This window comes from Sinohyriopsis cumingii, chromosome 14, assembly GCF_028554795.1.
Source record: "Sinohyriopsis cumingii isolate HCF-2022 chromosome 14, ASM2855479v2, whole genome shotgun sequence".
Lineage (NCBI taxonomy): Eukaryota > Metazoa > Mollusca > Bivalvia > Unionida > Unionidae > Sinohyriopsis > Sinohyriopsis cumingii.
Genome location: NC_142974.1, coordinates 121,394,406 through 121,407,481, shown reverse-complemented (window position 1 = coordinate 121,407,481; position 13,076 = coordinate 121,394,406). Strand labels below are relative to the sequence as shown.

The 13,076-nt window shown below is 33.9% G+C and overlaps 1 protein-coding gene across 1 annotated transcript in view; it reads right to left on the bottom strand.

The window, feature by feature from the left end:
• Positions 1-1,667: 1,667 nt before the first annotated feature.
• Positions 1,668-13,076, bottom strand: part of LOC149784729 (uncharacterized) — a 54,328-nt gene continuing 42,919 nt past the window's right edge. The window contains exons 10-11 of the mRNA XM_089933040.1: positions 8,946-9,515; positions 1,668-1,844 (exon numbers count right to left, since the gene is read on the bottom strand). Of these exons, the coding sequence (XP_089789166.1) occupies positions 1,668-1,844; positions 8,946-9,515 (747 nt within the window). The remainder of the gene's footprint in view (positions 1,845-8,945; positions 9,516-13,076) is intronic.

The following is a 13,076-nucleotide window of genomic DNA, read 5'->3' as shown; positions in this document are numbered from 1 at the left end:
GAATCGCGAATGTTTGGTACAAGTCACTAAAAATGCTAATAAATGCTTATTTCTAGGGTTTAAACCCTAAATAAGACCCAAATCATGCTCCCAAAGCACTTTAATTTCATTTGAAAGTTAGCTTAATACATCACCCTTAAAAAGAGAAATAAATGGTTGACGTAAAAATAGAGTACAGTATCGCCTAATGGGTATTTGCCACACTAACGCATTTACAGTACGGTATATGTATACTAATATTACCCCTATACTAATTCATTGGCTGCCATTTTCTTTTGCACTCACAGTAAGGTAAAACCAAGTAACGAATGGGACTGTAAACTTAATGACTGACGTTTTCTTTGTCATTGTCAGGAAGGTAAACTAGGTAAACTTCCTATGTCACAGAAGTCATATAACGAAGGTACAATTCAATAAAATAAAGAAAACATGTACGTAGAGGGCAACATTGACAATTTTGCGAATCCGCGAATTCGCGAATCCAGAAACGCGAATGCACGAGGTATTACTGTATACAAGAGCAAAATAGGCATAACTATCTTATTTTAATGCAAAACATCAATGTTAATGTGCTGTTTCTTTCAGAACATTATACATAATGATATGAAAAGAAGAAAAATAATTGTAAACATTTTCATATTTGTTTTAAATAGGTGCTCACTAGTTCGTATTTTGCATATGGTTAGAATTTTAAAGAAATTTCCCCAGGTTTCCTCACCAGCTATACTGGCCATCTAAAATGGACCTTACATATTTTTGGTATCTTGTTCAAAAAACCTTTTATTATCTTACGTTTGATTTCTGTAGGTTATATGGGTTATAGACTATACATCTTGGCCTTACTTCAAATGTGCATCTCTCAAAAACCAGCTAGCCCCGCTTGGTCATTTTCACTTTCTGAACTTCAATAAGCACAATAAATGTACTTATTGTGGTATGCTGGGACCCTGGAAAAGTAAGTGCTTAAAACGTCTGGATGATGAAGGAAGTTTAGAACATGATAGCAAGATAAACAATATCAATAACCAGGTGAAATATACTGACAGTAATGTCAAAGTCCCTGGAAATGGAAAAGCTCAATACCTATGGTTGTTGTTGTTGTTATAGGGTTTAACGCCATTTTTCAGCCACTGTGCAAGTTCATGATTGTCACAAAGTACTGATAGTGCAAATTTATGGACAGTGGTTTAAGCAAGAGATGATGCAAATGTGCCATAGTAACTGACTGCTTTAGTGCTGTTGGCCAAGTTGGCTTCCTTTCATGTTGAGCATGCAGACGAAAACACAGTAAGTGAATGATCTTGACAGGTGCATATTTGTTCTTACAGAGATGGTAGCATTGCTTTACTGTTATTGACTGCACTGGTTTTATTTAATGTTTTTCACCTGTGCGAAGGCACTGAGTAAGTATTCAGCTTGTTGGGTCTTTGATTTGTGCCAGTGCAGGTTGGGTAGTATGGATTTTAACATTAGAGAGACTGCTTTTTGTATTGGCATATTTGTATTCTTTTATATCCTTTGGGGATATTTGTAGAGGCTAAACCATGCATTAAACATATGCTAATAAGCAAACTTTGACAGATGAAACCACAAAATTAAGTACCCAGGAAAAGTGTCATTAAAAAGATCCACATAAATTGAGCATCACCAAAATAAATGATGCTACACTACTGATTAATTGTTTCAAATACCTCAAACCTTCTCCTTGGGGCAGTGATGTATTTAGAAGGCTGCTTTCTGATGTCCCTTTCAGTTAGGTAAGCAGACCTTTCACTCTCTTGAAATGCTGATTTGTATTTGGATGAGGCAGAAAATATATCAGCTGGCTTGTATTCGATGCTGAGCTGAAACAAAGAGAATAAAATAAGTTACCGGGATTTTCTTATTAAATATTGTTTGCATCACATGTTCGTACTACCAAAGCATTAATTCCTTATGATAAGTCATCTCAGTAAGTACAGTCCATGACGTACCACTGGTAGGGAAATGAATCCAATTGTTTCAAATAAATTTTGATATTTTTAAAAACAGTGATATGTTGAGAGACGGACAGACGGATGGACAGAATAAGCTCATCCTCCACTTAGCATATACAAAAGTTTCAAAGTGTCACTAAGGTCTTCCTATGATGATTAACCATTTGTATAAAACAAACTTGTATGGCTAACTGCTCTCTCTCTCTCTCTCTGTCTCTCATGTTATATAACAATGAAAGTATTCTAGAAATTTGAAATGGAAAAATGCAGAGCAAACTATATTTATATGGTAAAGTTTGGTACATTTAATGAGTCAGAACCACGGATTATATTAATATTTCTGAATTTCTTTAAATGATTCATATAATCTTAAATCTGACTAATAGCATCATAATAAATAGGACGAAACCAAAGAGCACTATATTTATATTTCTAAACGTCTTTACGAAAAAGACTAAATCTTTTTGTATTTAATAGAGGCCACATTAAAGATCACACAGTGCAAAAATAAATTTATAATTTATGTTATCATTTTATATCATTTACAAAACCTATTAGAACTTCCAATGACAAACACCAGTATGATAAATTTAAACTTTGTTACACTATATTGATACTTCTTAAGCACTATATAAAAACAGTAAGAATAACTGTTGTAGACCCTGCTTGTATTTTAACATATTTGAAACAATTTTTTATTACAGCACAAGTGGAGTACTAAATAAAATTAAATCACAGTGCACAACAAATTTTTTAAATCTACCAAAAAGTTACTTACGTAATATTTAAAATAAAATGTTGAACTTTACTTTTGACAATGAAAATAATTATGAATAATAATGACAATAATAATAAAAACTATACTTTCAGAGGTTGACTCAGTTACAAATGAAAACTACCTACCCTGAAGTCCTCTATTATGTACATGCAAAATACAAGCTACCAATATGTTGACACACATGCACACTCACACACACAGATGCACACACAAGCAAATACACAGTGTATAAACAACTAATGGGATAAATACTATATGATAATTTGTTGTAGAAATGAAAATGGAATGCAGAAGTCGGGTGGTTTAACACTTACTTTAATAAGTACACCATTAATACGTGTAGCGAGGTTTTATGATTTCATCCATCTAATACACTTATTGCAGAAGAAAAGATGCTTGGAGCTTATTTAATATAACACTGAATGTTATTCCAAACATGCGGACATGAAAATTGAAAGCTATTTTAATAGCTACTTTTCTGTCTTTGGTAATGTGTAAAGGGATGGAAGAATTTATGTTTTTCTATAGTTGCTTATATCCTCTTTGGTAATGTGTAAAGGGATGGAAGAATTTATGTTTTCTATAGTTGCTTATATCCTCTTTGGTAATGTGTAAAGGGATAAAAGAATTTATGTTTTCTATAGTTGCTTATATCCTCTTTGTTAATGTGTAAAGGGATGGAAGAATTTATGTTTTTCTATAGTTGTTTATATCCTCTTTGGTAATGTGTAAAGGGATAAAAGAATTTATGTTTTTCTATAGTTGCTTATATCCTCTTTGTTAATGTGTAAAGAGATGGAAGAATTTATGTTTTTCTATAGTTGTTTATATCCTCTTTGGTAATGTGTAAAGGGATAAAAGAATTTATGTTTTCTATAGTTGCTTATATCCTCTTTGGTAATGTGTAAAGGGATAAAAGAATTTATGTTTTCTATAGTTGCTTATATCCTCTTTGTTAATATGTAAAGGGATGGAAGAATTTATGTTTTTCTATAGTTGCTTATATCCTCTTTGGTAATGTGTAAAGGGATGGAAGAATTTATGTTTTTCTATAGTTGCTTATATCCTCTTTGGTAATGTGTAAACGGATAAAAGAATTTATGTTTTTCTATAGTTGTTTATATCCTCTTTGGTAATGTGTAAAGGGATAAAAGAATTTATGTTTTCTATAGTTGCTTATATCCTCTTTGTTAATGTGTAAACGGATGGAAGAATTTATGTTTTTCTATAGTTGCTTATATCCTCTTTGGTAATGTGTAAAGGGATGGAAGAATTTATGTTTTTCTATAGTTGCTTATATCCTCTTTGGTCATGTGTAAAGGGATAAAAGAATTTATGTTTTTCTATAGTTGTTTATATCCTCTTTGGTAATGTGTAAAGGGATAAAAGAATTTATGTTTTCTATAGTTGCTTATATCCTCTTTGTTAATGTGTAAAGAGATGAAAGAATTTATGTTTTTCTATAGTTGTTTATATCTTCTTTGGTTCCAGATTTATGTGGTGGTGTTACATTGGCAGTCTTCCAAGAATGGGGAAATTTACTTGTTCACAAATTCTGATCACATACAAAGGTATCAACAATAGCATATGCTGCTATCTAAAGAAGTATTGGACCTATCCTGTCAAGTCCTGTGGATTTAGAAACATCCATGTTTTTAGGTATTTCAAAAACAAACTCAGAACTCATTTCTGGGATTTCAAATTTAGTAACATGTGGAAGTTTTGTGGAAACAACCTTTTAGTTCTGAATTATCAAAGTCTAACTTAAGCTCTGTAATTTTGGAGGCAATCTTTGCAAAAAATTTAATAAAAGTATTTGCAGTATCAAATGAGTCATAAACATAGTTACCATCATTAATTAGGAATGACATATCTAATTATTTTTTGTACTGTCCTTCGTAGACTCCTTACAAATTTTCCAGATATTTTTGTGGGGTTTTTATTCATTTAGGAGATTTCTGGTAGTCATTTCTCTTTTCTTGTTGAATCATTGCATCTAAAATTTCATACGTAACTATACCTGTCCTTAAAGGTGCCTGTTTATTAATAGTTCTCAAAGACAGATCAGAGCAAGTGCTTAAAATATCTTCAATATCATCAAAATTTTAAAGTATCCAAGGGAATTTGTTTTAAATTCTTTATGAAATAATCATTACTGAATGTCTCAAAGTAACTGCATGTGATAGATTGATGACTTTTTCTCGTACATTGTTGGTATGTTTTCCTGTTATGAGAAAAATTGCAAAATGATCACTTAAATGAATTTTGGGAACAAACATTCTCGAAGCAACTTCTTTAGTATATTTGTATATATAGTCTATTTGTGGTTTTCAGTTGGATGCTACACTAGTGAGTTCATTGACTAATTGCAAAACCCCAAAAGGTTCAAAGAAAATTGAAAGTTTCTTTATTTGTTAATTTAGAATGTCCATGTTTATTTTACCGAATATGAAAAATTATTTCTCATTATTTATAACACTTTCTCTATTTGAAATTCAAAACCGTCATTCCAGTCAACATTTTAGAAAGGATGCCGATACATGCAACCCAACAGATAGGGTTTGGCATTTTCTGGGGTGATCTGAATTTATATTATTCAACTTCTTCAGATTCGAAATCCATCCTTCTTTGAGAAACTGTACCATTTTTGATATGCACTAGGAGTCTCCCACATCCAGTCTTACTGTCTCAGTTTTTTCATATCCACCAATGCAGAGAATGTTATCAGTTTGACTTTCAGTGTAAATTTCGTCTCTGAGATGCTAAGCAAATGTGCATTTCTATATGGAGAAGTGAACATATGCGTAACTTTATTTTCCCTCTAATACCTTGCATATATTTATATTTTCACAGACAGTTCCAGTGTTTGCTATGTTTGTACACACATTCTTTACATAAATTTACACTGTTATATTTATTGTATTACTGCACTGAATTAAAAGCTGGCATTCTTTGTAGTATCACGTTAATTCTGTATTTTGTATCAAATAAAGGAGGTTCAACAAAAGAAAAGTTAAAGCATGCAAATCCTACCTGCGTAAGATCTAGTGACCCCATTCGTAAATTGGTTGAACTCATTCCAATGATTCCAGGTCATCAATCGAACAACGTTGTATGCATGTTATAATTAAAATAGATCAAGATGAGCTAGTAATTCATAAATATGATCAAAGACAGCAAGGCAACCAAGAGAAGTGAATACTTTGTCAAATAAAGAGTTTTGTTTCACAGATGGTATCATTGTGGACAAGCGAGTTTCGGAAATTCCTGAAATGGCACTTTAAGATCCCTCAAGCATGCAGAGAAGTATCACTAATATTTGCAATGAAATCATGGCATCAGTATTTTACTAATTGAGCAGTAGTTTTGACGTACGCAATTATTTCACAAAATAAATGTCGTTAGTTTTTTATTTCATGCAGGTATGACACGATGTAACAGCATTTCAGTTTGCTACCCTTTGCTGCAATTATGTTGGCATATTGAGATTTTATACTGGCTTTGAGTGAGTGTGTGTGTGTGTGTGTGTGATTAGGATTTTTAATGTAGCTTTAAAAAAATTTCAGCCATGTCGCTATGATGTCTGCAGTGTGGCAGTTTATAGTAATGTCTAGCACTGAGGCATCATGCCACAGACATGTAACATGATGTCCCACCCAGTCACATTATTCTGACACCAGTCCGACAATTCCTAACTCTGACCTCTTAATGGTGAGCGCCTAGCTAGGCAGCTATTAGTACCATTTTTGTAAGTCTTTGATATGACTCAGCCAGGGTTCGAACCCACGACATCCCGCTTCCAAGGCGGACACTCTAACCACTAGGCCACCAGAGCGGTCAATAGACCGGCTTTAACCAGTCTACTAGAAGATTTTACTCCACTGTGCGTTTGAACTGACTATATGAATATGTCTATGGCAAACACCAAAATGATCCATTCTGCAACCTCCAACTATTCCGAAACACAAAGACCGTGCACAGTCAGGAAGAAATATATATCATTTCTCTTGACATTTCTCCCAATTTCCCAGTAGTGTAGCAGCCCTGTAAACAATCTTTAATATGACAAATAGTGGCATGCTGAATAAGTCAGAACTGAAGAGTTGTTGTTCTTGTTGTTGTTGTTGCTGTATGGTTTAACGCCATTTTTAAGTACAAGATAGGCTATACATTGCGGCCAGTATAAATGATGGAGGAAGAACCCGAGAAAATCCCAGAAAGAACCACTGATCCACAAGAAAAGACTGGCAAGCTTTCTCACATACCCACATTGGCCAAATCCAAGACTCAAACCCATGCAGACAGAAGTGAGATAGGAGTGATCCATAATGGAGAGCGCTTTAGATCACTCAGCCACTCTGGGCACCCATAACCAAAGAGCACTATATTTATTTCTAAAATTCTTTATGGAAAATATTCAATTCTTTTGTATACAAAGAGCGACATACTAAATAAGTAAGGGTGTTACATTCAATTTCTCGTTTATTTAATTTTTTTAAATTATACTTACAAAATCCATTAGAACTTTCAATTAAGAAGACAGGTATAATACAATTAACCTTTTAAACTATAATGATACTTCTTATTCATTATAAAATCTTTAAGAAAAATTTTTGTAGGCATATATATATGAACATGTTAAACATATTTTTGCCAGCTAGCAGATTACGAAATATATCTCAATCCCAGTGTGAAACATATTTTCATACTCTGCAAAGCCAGATGATGTAGGTACTGGTAATATTTAAAATAAAATGTTGAATTTTATTTTTGAAAATGAAAATATTTACATATAAGTCAGAATAAATCGCCATTGCATTTAAATTCCATTATCAACCATTTTGCATAGTAGCTCACATGGCCAAGTGCATAGCTGTTATCCTGCCTAGGAAGTAATACCAAAGTTTTTATTCTCTATAATAGAACTTTAAATGATCCATGTGTATCCCAGCTTTCTACAGGGGTTACGTCCTTCAACAGATACCTAGCATTCTACCTAATGTATCTAGTCCTGGGGACCAATAGATACCTAGTTTTCTACCTAATTTATATGGTCTAATAAATACCTAGTGTTCTAGCCGATTTATATAGTCCAGTAGATACCAAGTGTTCTACCTAATTTATATGGTCCAACAGATACCTAGTATTCTACCTGATTTACATGGTCCAATATATACCTAGTGTTCTACCTATTTTATATGGTCCAACAGCCACCTAGTGTTCTACCCAATTTATATGGTCCAACAGATACCTAGTATTCTACCTGATTTATATGGTCCAATATAAACCTAGTGTTCCACCTAATTTATATGGTTCAATAGATACCTAGTGTTCTACCAGACTTATATGGTCTAATACATACCTAGTGTTCTACCCGATATCTATGGTCCAATACATACCTAGCATTCTAACTTATTTATATGGTTCAATAGATACATAGCATTCTACCAGATTGATATGGTCCAACATACACCAAGTGTTCTGCCTGATTTATACTGTCCAATAGATACCAAGTGTTCTACCTGATTTATATGGTTCATTAGATACCTAGACTTCTAACTGATTTATATGGTCCAATAGATGCCTAGCCTTCTACCTGATTTACATGGTCCAATAGAAACCCAACTTTCTACCAGATTTATACATCCCAATACAAAGGTGGCAAACTACTTAATTTGTATGCTCCAAGACACCCATCATCTTAAATGTTACAATTCATGTCCAGCATCGTACCTGATTTATATGCTCCAATACATACCCAGCATTCTACATAATCTATTGCATGCTCAAATACATGCCTTGGGTTCTGTCAGATTTATATGCTCCAATACATACCCAGTATTCTACCTGATTTATATTCTCCAGTAAATACATTGCATCCTATAAGATTTTTATTTTCCAACAGATGTCTAGAATTCTACAGAACTGATATGATCCAGTAAATAATCAGCATTCTACTTGATTTATATGCTCCAATACCTGTCAAATGTTGTTCAGGATTTGGTATATACCTATAGATATATTGCTTTCTACTGGATTTATATATTCCAATATATACATATCATTCTACCTGATTTGTAACAGACCGCATACTATAAAGTATAACTAAATTAAAGGAGACAAAATATGACAGAGTCTAACAGACTTTAATTTTGGGTACATCTTAACAGGAATAAACTGCTTGTACTCACCTCTTTCTCAAACCAGTATTGAAGAAGATGTCTTGAAAAATGTTTATGACTCTTTTCAGGAGAAGAACAAACTATATATTCATTCTCTTGGAGTAGTGACACAGCAATCAGGCCCTCCAGACTGTTTGGATCAGAATCAGGGCACTTTATATGTGGCACAAACTGCAGGCTCTGGCCCTGGTTTCCAATTATCTTTGATAGATTCTCAAAGATAAGCTCTCTGGCTTTGCTGCAAAGCTCTGTAGTCAAAGTTGAGTCCTTGACTCCCATTCTACTGACCCTAGCAAAGATGACGCGGCCCCTGAAGTAGAGGTTCAATCTATGATGAAGGTCAAGGTCAAACACACAGCAGCCACAATAGATACGATTCTCAGACCTCTTTTTGGCAATGGGCCAGTGTGTCAAGCATGCACCAACAAGCCTGTGGAAAATGGGTGGTGGTAAAATATTTCCTGCATACATAAAGGAGAGTACTGATGTACTTTCCATCTCAGGATCTGATTCTGGGAAAATAATTTCCGTTGGCATTGTTTGACGGAGCATGCATGGAACAAGGTAGTAGTCCTCTTGCTGAAATGCATTAAAATATAGCAAAGGTTGAGTGCCATGAAATAGAAGTTATTACAGAAATTAAGACAGATATATGTACATATGTTACCTTAAACATAAAATTATGTCCATGGGATATGGAACCTTACAGTATGTACTTGGGAATGTCACTTAAAAATTATTTTCAATATGAAACCTTACCTTACGTACTTAGTAATATAAATTACTAATAATGTCCATGGCATATGGAACCTTTACCTTATATCAGGTAACCAACTTAAGTTAGCATATGCTACGTTGATGATATACAATTTTGGCACTCATTCTGAGTTGAATGTATTGAAAGTGCAAACTAATCTACAATAACATGAACATATTAGCCTTTTCTAAACACTCCATAAATCTTTATTAACATATTTCCCAAAATCTCAGATTCTGGTATTAACAAGACCATCTGACAAGAAACACAATTAACTCATGAATATACAATCAATTGCATCCAATAATATGACGACACATTGTACATAGTCTCTAGAATGGCAACAATCTCAGTCAATCAACTATGAATATACAATCAAGTTCATCCAATAATATGATGACACGTTGTCCATAGTCTCAGGAATGGTAACAATCTCAGTCAATCAACCATGAATATACAATCAATTTCATCGAGTAATATGATGACACGTTGTACATAGTCTCCAGAATGGTAACAATCTCAGTCAATCAATCATATCAAATTGCTTATTAAATTATTCTCGTCATTTGAGATTTGAATGCCAAATTTATAAAAATGTTTGAAGGGACACCATGTGATCAAGTGTTCCAAGGTGCTAGCATTTGCAGAACACTCACACACCTCACCTCTTTCCGTATGAGTTGATGTCTTCACTTTACCAAGATGGGTATGTGAGGAATTGACTTTACCAATATTGGTATGTGAGGAATTGACTTTACCAATATTGGTATGTGAGGAATTGACTTTACCAAGATGTGTATGTGAGGAATTTACTTTACCAAGATGGCTATGTGAGGAATTGACTTTACCAAGATGGGTATTTGAGGAATTGATTTTACCAATATGGGTATGTGAGGGATTGACTTTACCAAGATGGGTATGTGAGGAATTGACTTTACCAAGATCGGTATGTGAGGAATTGACTTTACCAAGATGGGTATATAAGGAATTGACTTTACCAAGATGGGCATGTGAGGAATTGACTTTATCAAGATGGGCATTTAGCAATTGACTTTATTAAGATGTGTATGTGAGGAATTGACTTTATCAAGATAGGTATGTGAGGAATTGACTTTACCAAGATGGGTATGTGAGGAATAGACTTTACCAATATTGGTACGTGAGGAATTGACTTTACCAAGATGGGTTTGTGAGGAATTGACTTTACCAAGATGGGTATGTGAGGAATTGACTTTACCAATATGGGTATGTGAGAAATTGACCTTACCAATATTGGTACATGAGGAATCTGTACAGTAGTTTCCATATAGTGGTGGTTCTTTCTCCACTAAATATACATACTGTCATGTATGTCCTATTATGTGAAGTATTCTGAAAACCACATTTTCTTTATGACTATCACAACTTTTGAAATTCGTAAGGGCCAATGCAATCTTGAATCATAGACGCCACTGCAATCTTTGTAAACCATATTGTTTGACATTAGATAGATCAATGTAAGTACATAATAAAAATGGATTATGTTCATAGGTCCCTAGCTGTACTACAGTATATTAGAAGTCATGTTATAAACATATATATTACAGTGGTGGAGACCTCATTGTTGCAAAATAGGGTCCTTAGGTGCATGTGACAGTGACCCTGCCCTACAAATCTTGGGATGCATTTTAGAAGAACAAGTAAAATAATAGTGCATAAAACATTACTTTCGTTACGAAGATAAGATAATCTCATGTGCTTGGACAGTTTCTGCAACCTTAACTTTGTTGTCTCCACTGAAGTTATATTTTCATTCAACATGTACATTATCTGAATAAAACCTGTACCATGTGCTCATGCAAATCACACAAAAATTAATATCTTGAAAATCTGCTTAACTTCAAATAGGCTGTACCACGGATGTCAATTATGGATCTTGCTTTCATTTAACTTTAGTGCACACTAACCATCTATAAGCAATTATTATAATAAATATGTACTTTTTCTGAATTGTTTCTTCCAAATTAAAAATGTATTCAATGTCAAATTGTGCATTAGCATAAATGTTCTCTTTTGTCAATATCTCAACTTGAAATGAAGCTACCTCTTCCTTGCTGTAGGCGTGACTTGTACCTAAATCATAAGCAACCCTAACAGTTGTTAAATACTTTACATTGTAATTCAGCCTACCGCAACCCAACATGGATGTTTTCTATGCTAAATAAATCATTGTAAAGAGGTATTTATTGACATATTACTATTCATTACCTTTCACACCTCTGGTCATGCCTAGCACCAACAGAGCCATGGATGGACACTTACGAAAAGTTGTAAATATTGCATTTTTTGCAACCAAATAATGCACTCTAGTGGGCACACAGGTTCCAGATTTGACAGACATAGGAAAATATGCAAAATTGACACTTGGGGAAATGAACTCTTTTTTAATCAGGTTACTTTTACTTTGCATTTAAGATTTCATAATTGTAACAAATATGGGTTAGTTTGTTGTTACATGTTAAGATTCCTAGCCGTTCTTTTAAAGAGATCCAAGATTGACTGAGATCACTGAACTGGCTGACATTTGCCCAACAGCTAAATACAAAATCAGTTTACCCCAAAAATCTATATCAGTTGAAAGTTTTCTTTTTTGCCGAAATTTATTTAAATGCCATGTTTTTACAGTTGTTATATTTTCATTAATATTTGATAGCATATCATTATTTGTGATTTTCGTTCTTAGAGCGTTAGTTAAAGTTTCAGTGTTTAGGTGTTTAGAATTTTTTTTAGATATTTGTAGAAAAGCATTATTAATATAAATGTTCAAGAAACTACACCTAGGATGTTTTCTGACAAATCTGGTCAAATGCTGATGTGATTTTTGTAAGAAATTTAAAGCTTTTCTCAAGTTTTATTGGCAGCAACCATGGTTGATGGCAAATTTATTTGATTTGTACAAACTTCATGCCGGGGGCCCCGAGTGGCCGAGTGGTCTAAAGCGCTGTCCGTTACGGATCAATACCATCTCACCTCCGTCTGCATGGGTTCGAATCTCGGATTCAGCCAACGTGTGTATGTGAGAAAGCTTGCCAGTAGCTTCTCATGGGTCGGTGGTTCTTTCCGTTGTTTTCCCAGGTTCTTCCTCCACCATTAATACTGGCCGCCATGTATAGCCTATTGTGTGCTGCAAAATGGCATTAAACCCAACAACAAACTTCATGCCAAGCTGCTCTCACAAAATGGTGAGTAATAAAATGCCTGTGGATATATACTGCATTTTGTTGTTGTGTACATCTTTACCTCTGTGTGCATGATTGCACACTTAGCAATTTCAAATTATTGAGTTCAGTTCACTCACTGCTGCATATACATTGATAGCAGTATAAAGTCTGATTACCTTCAGT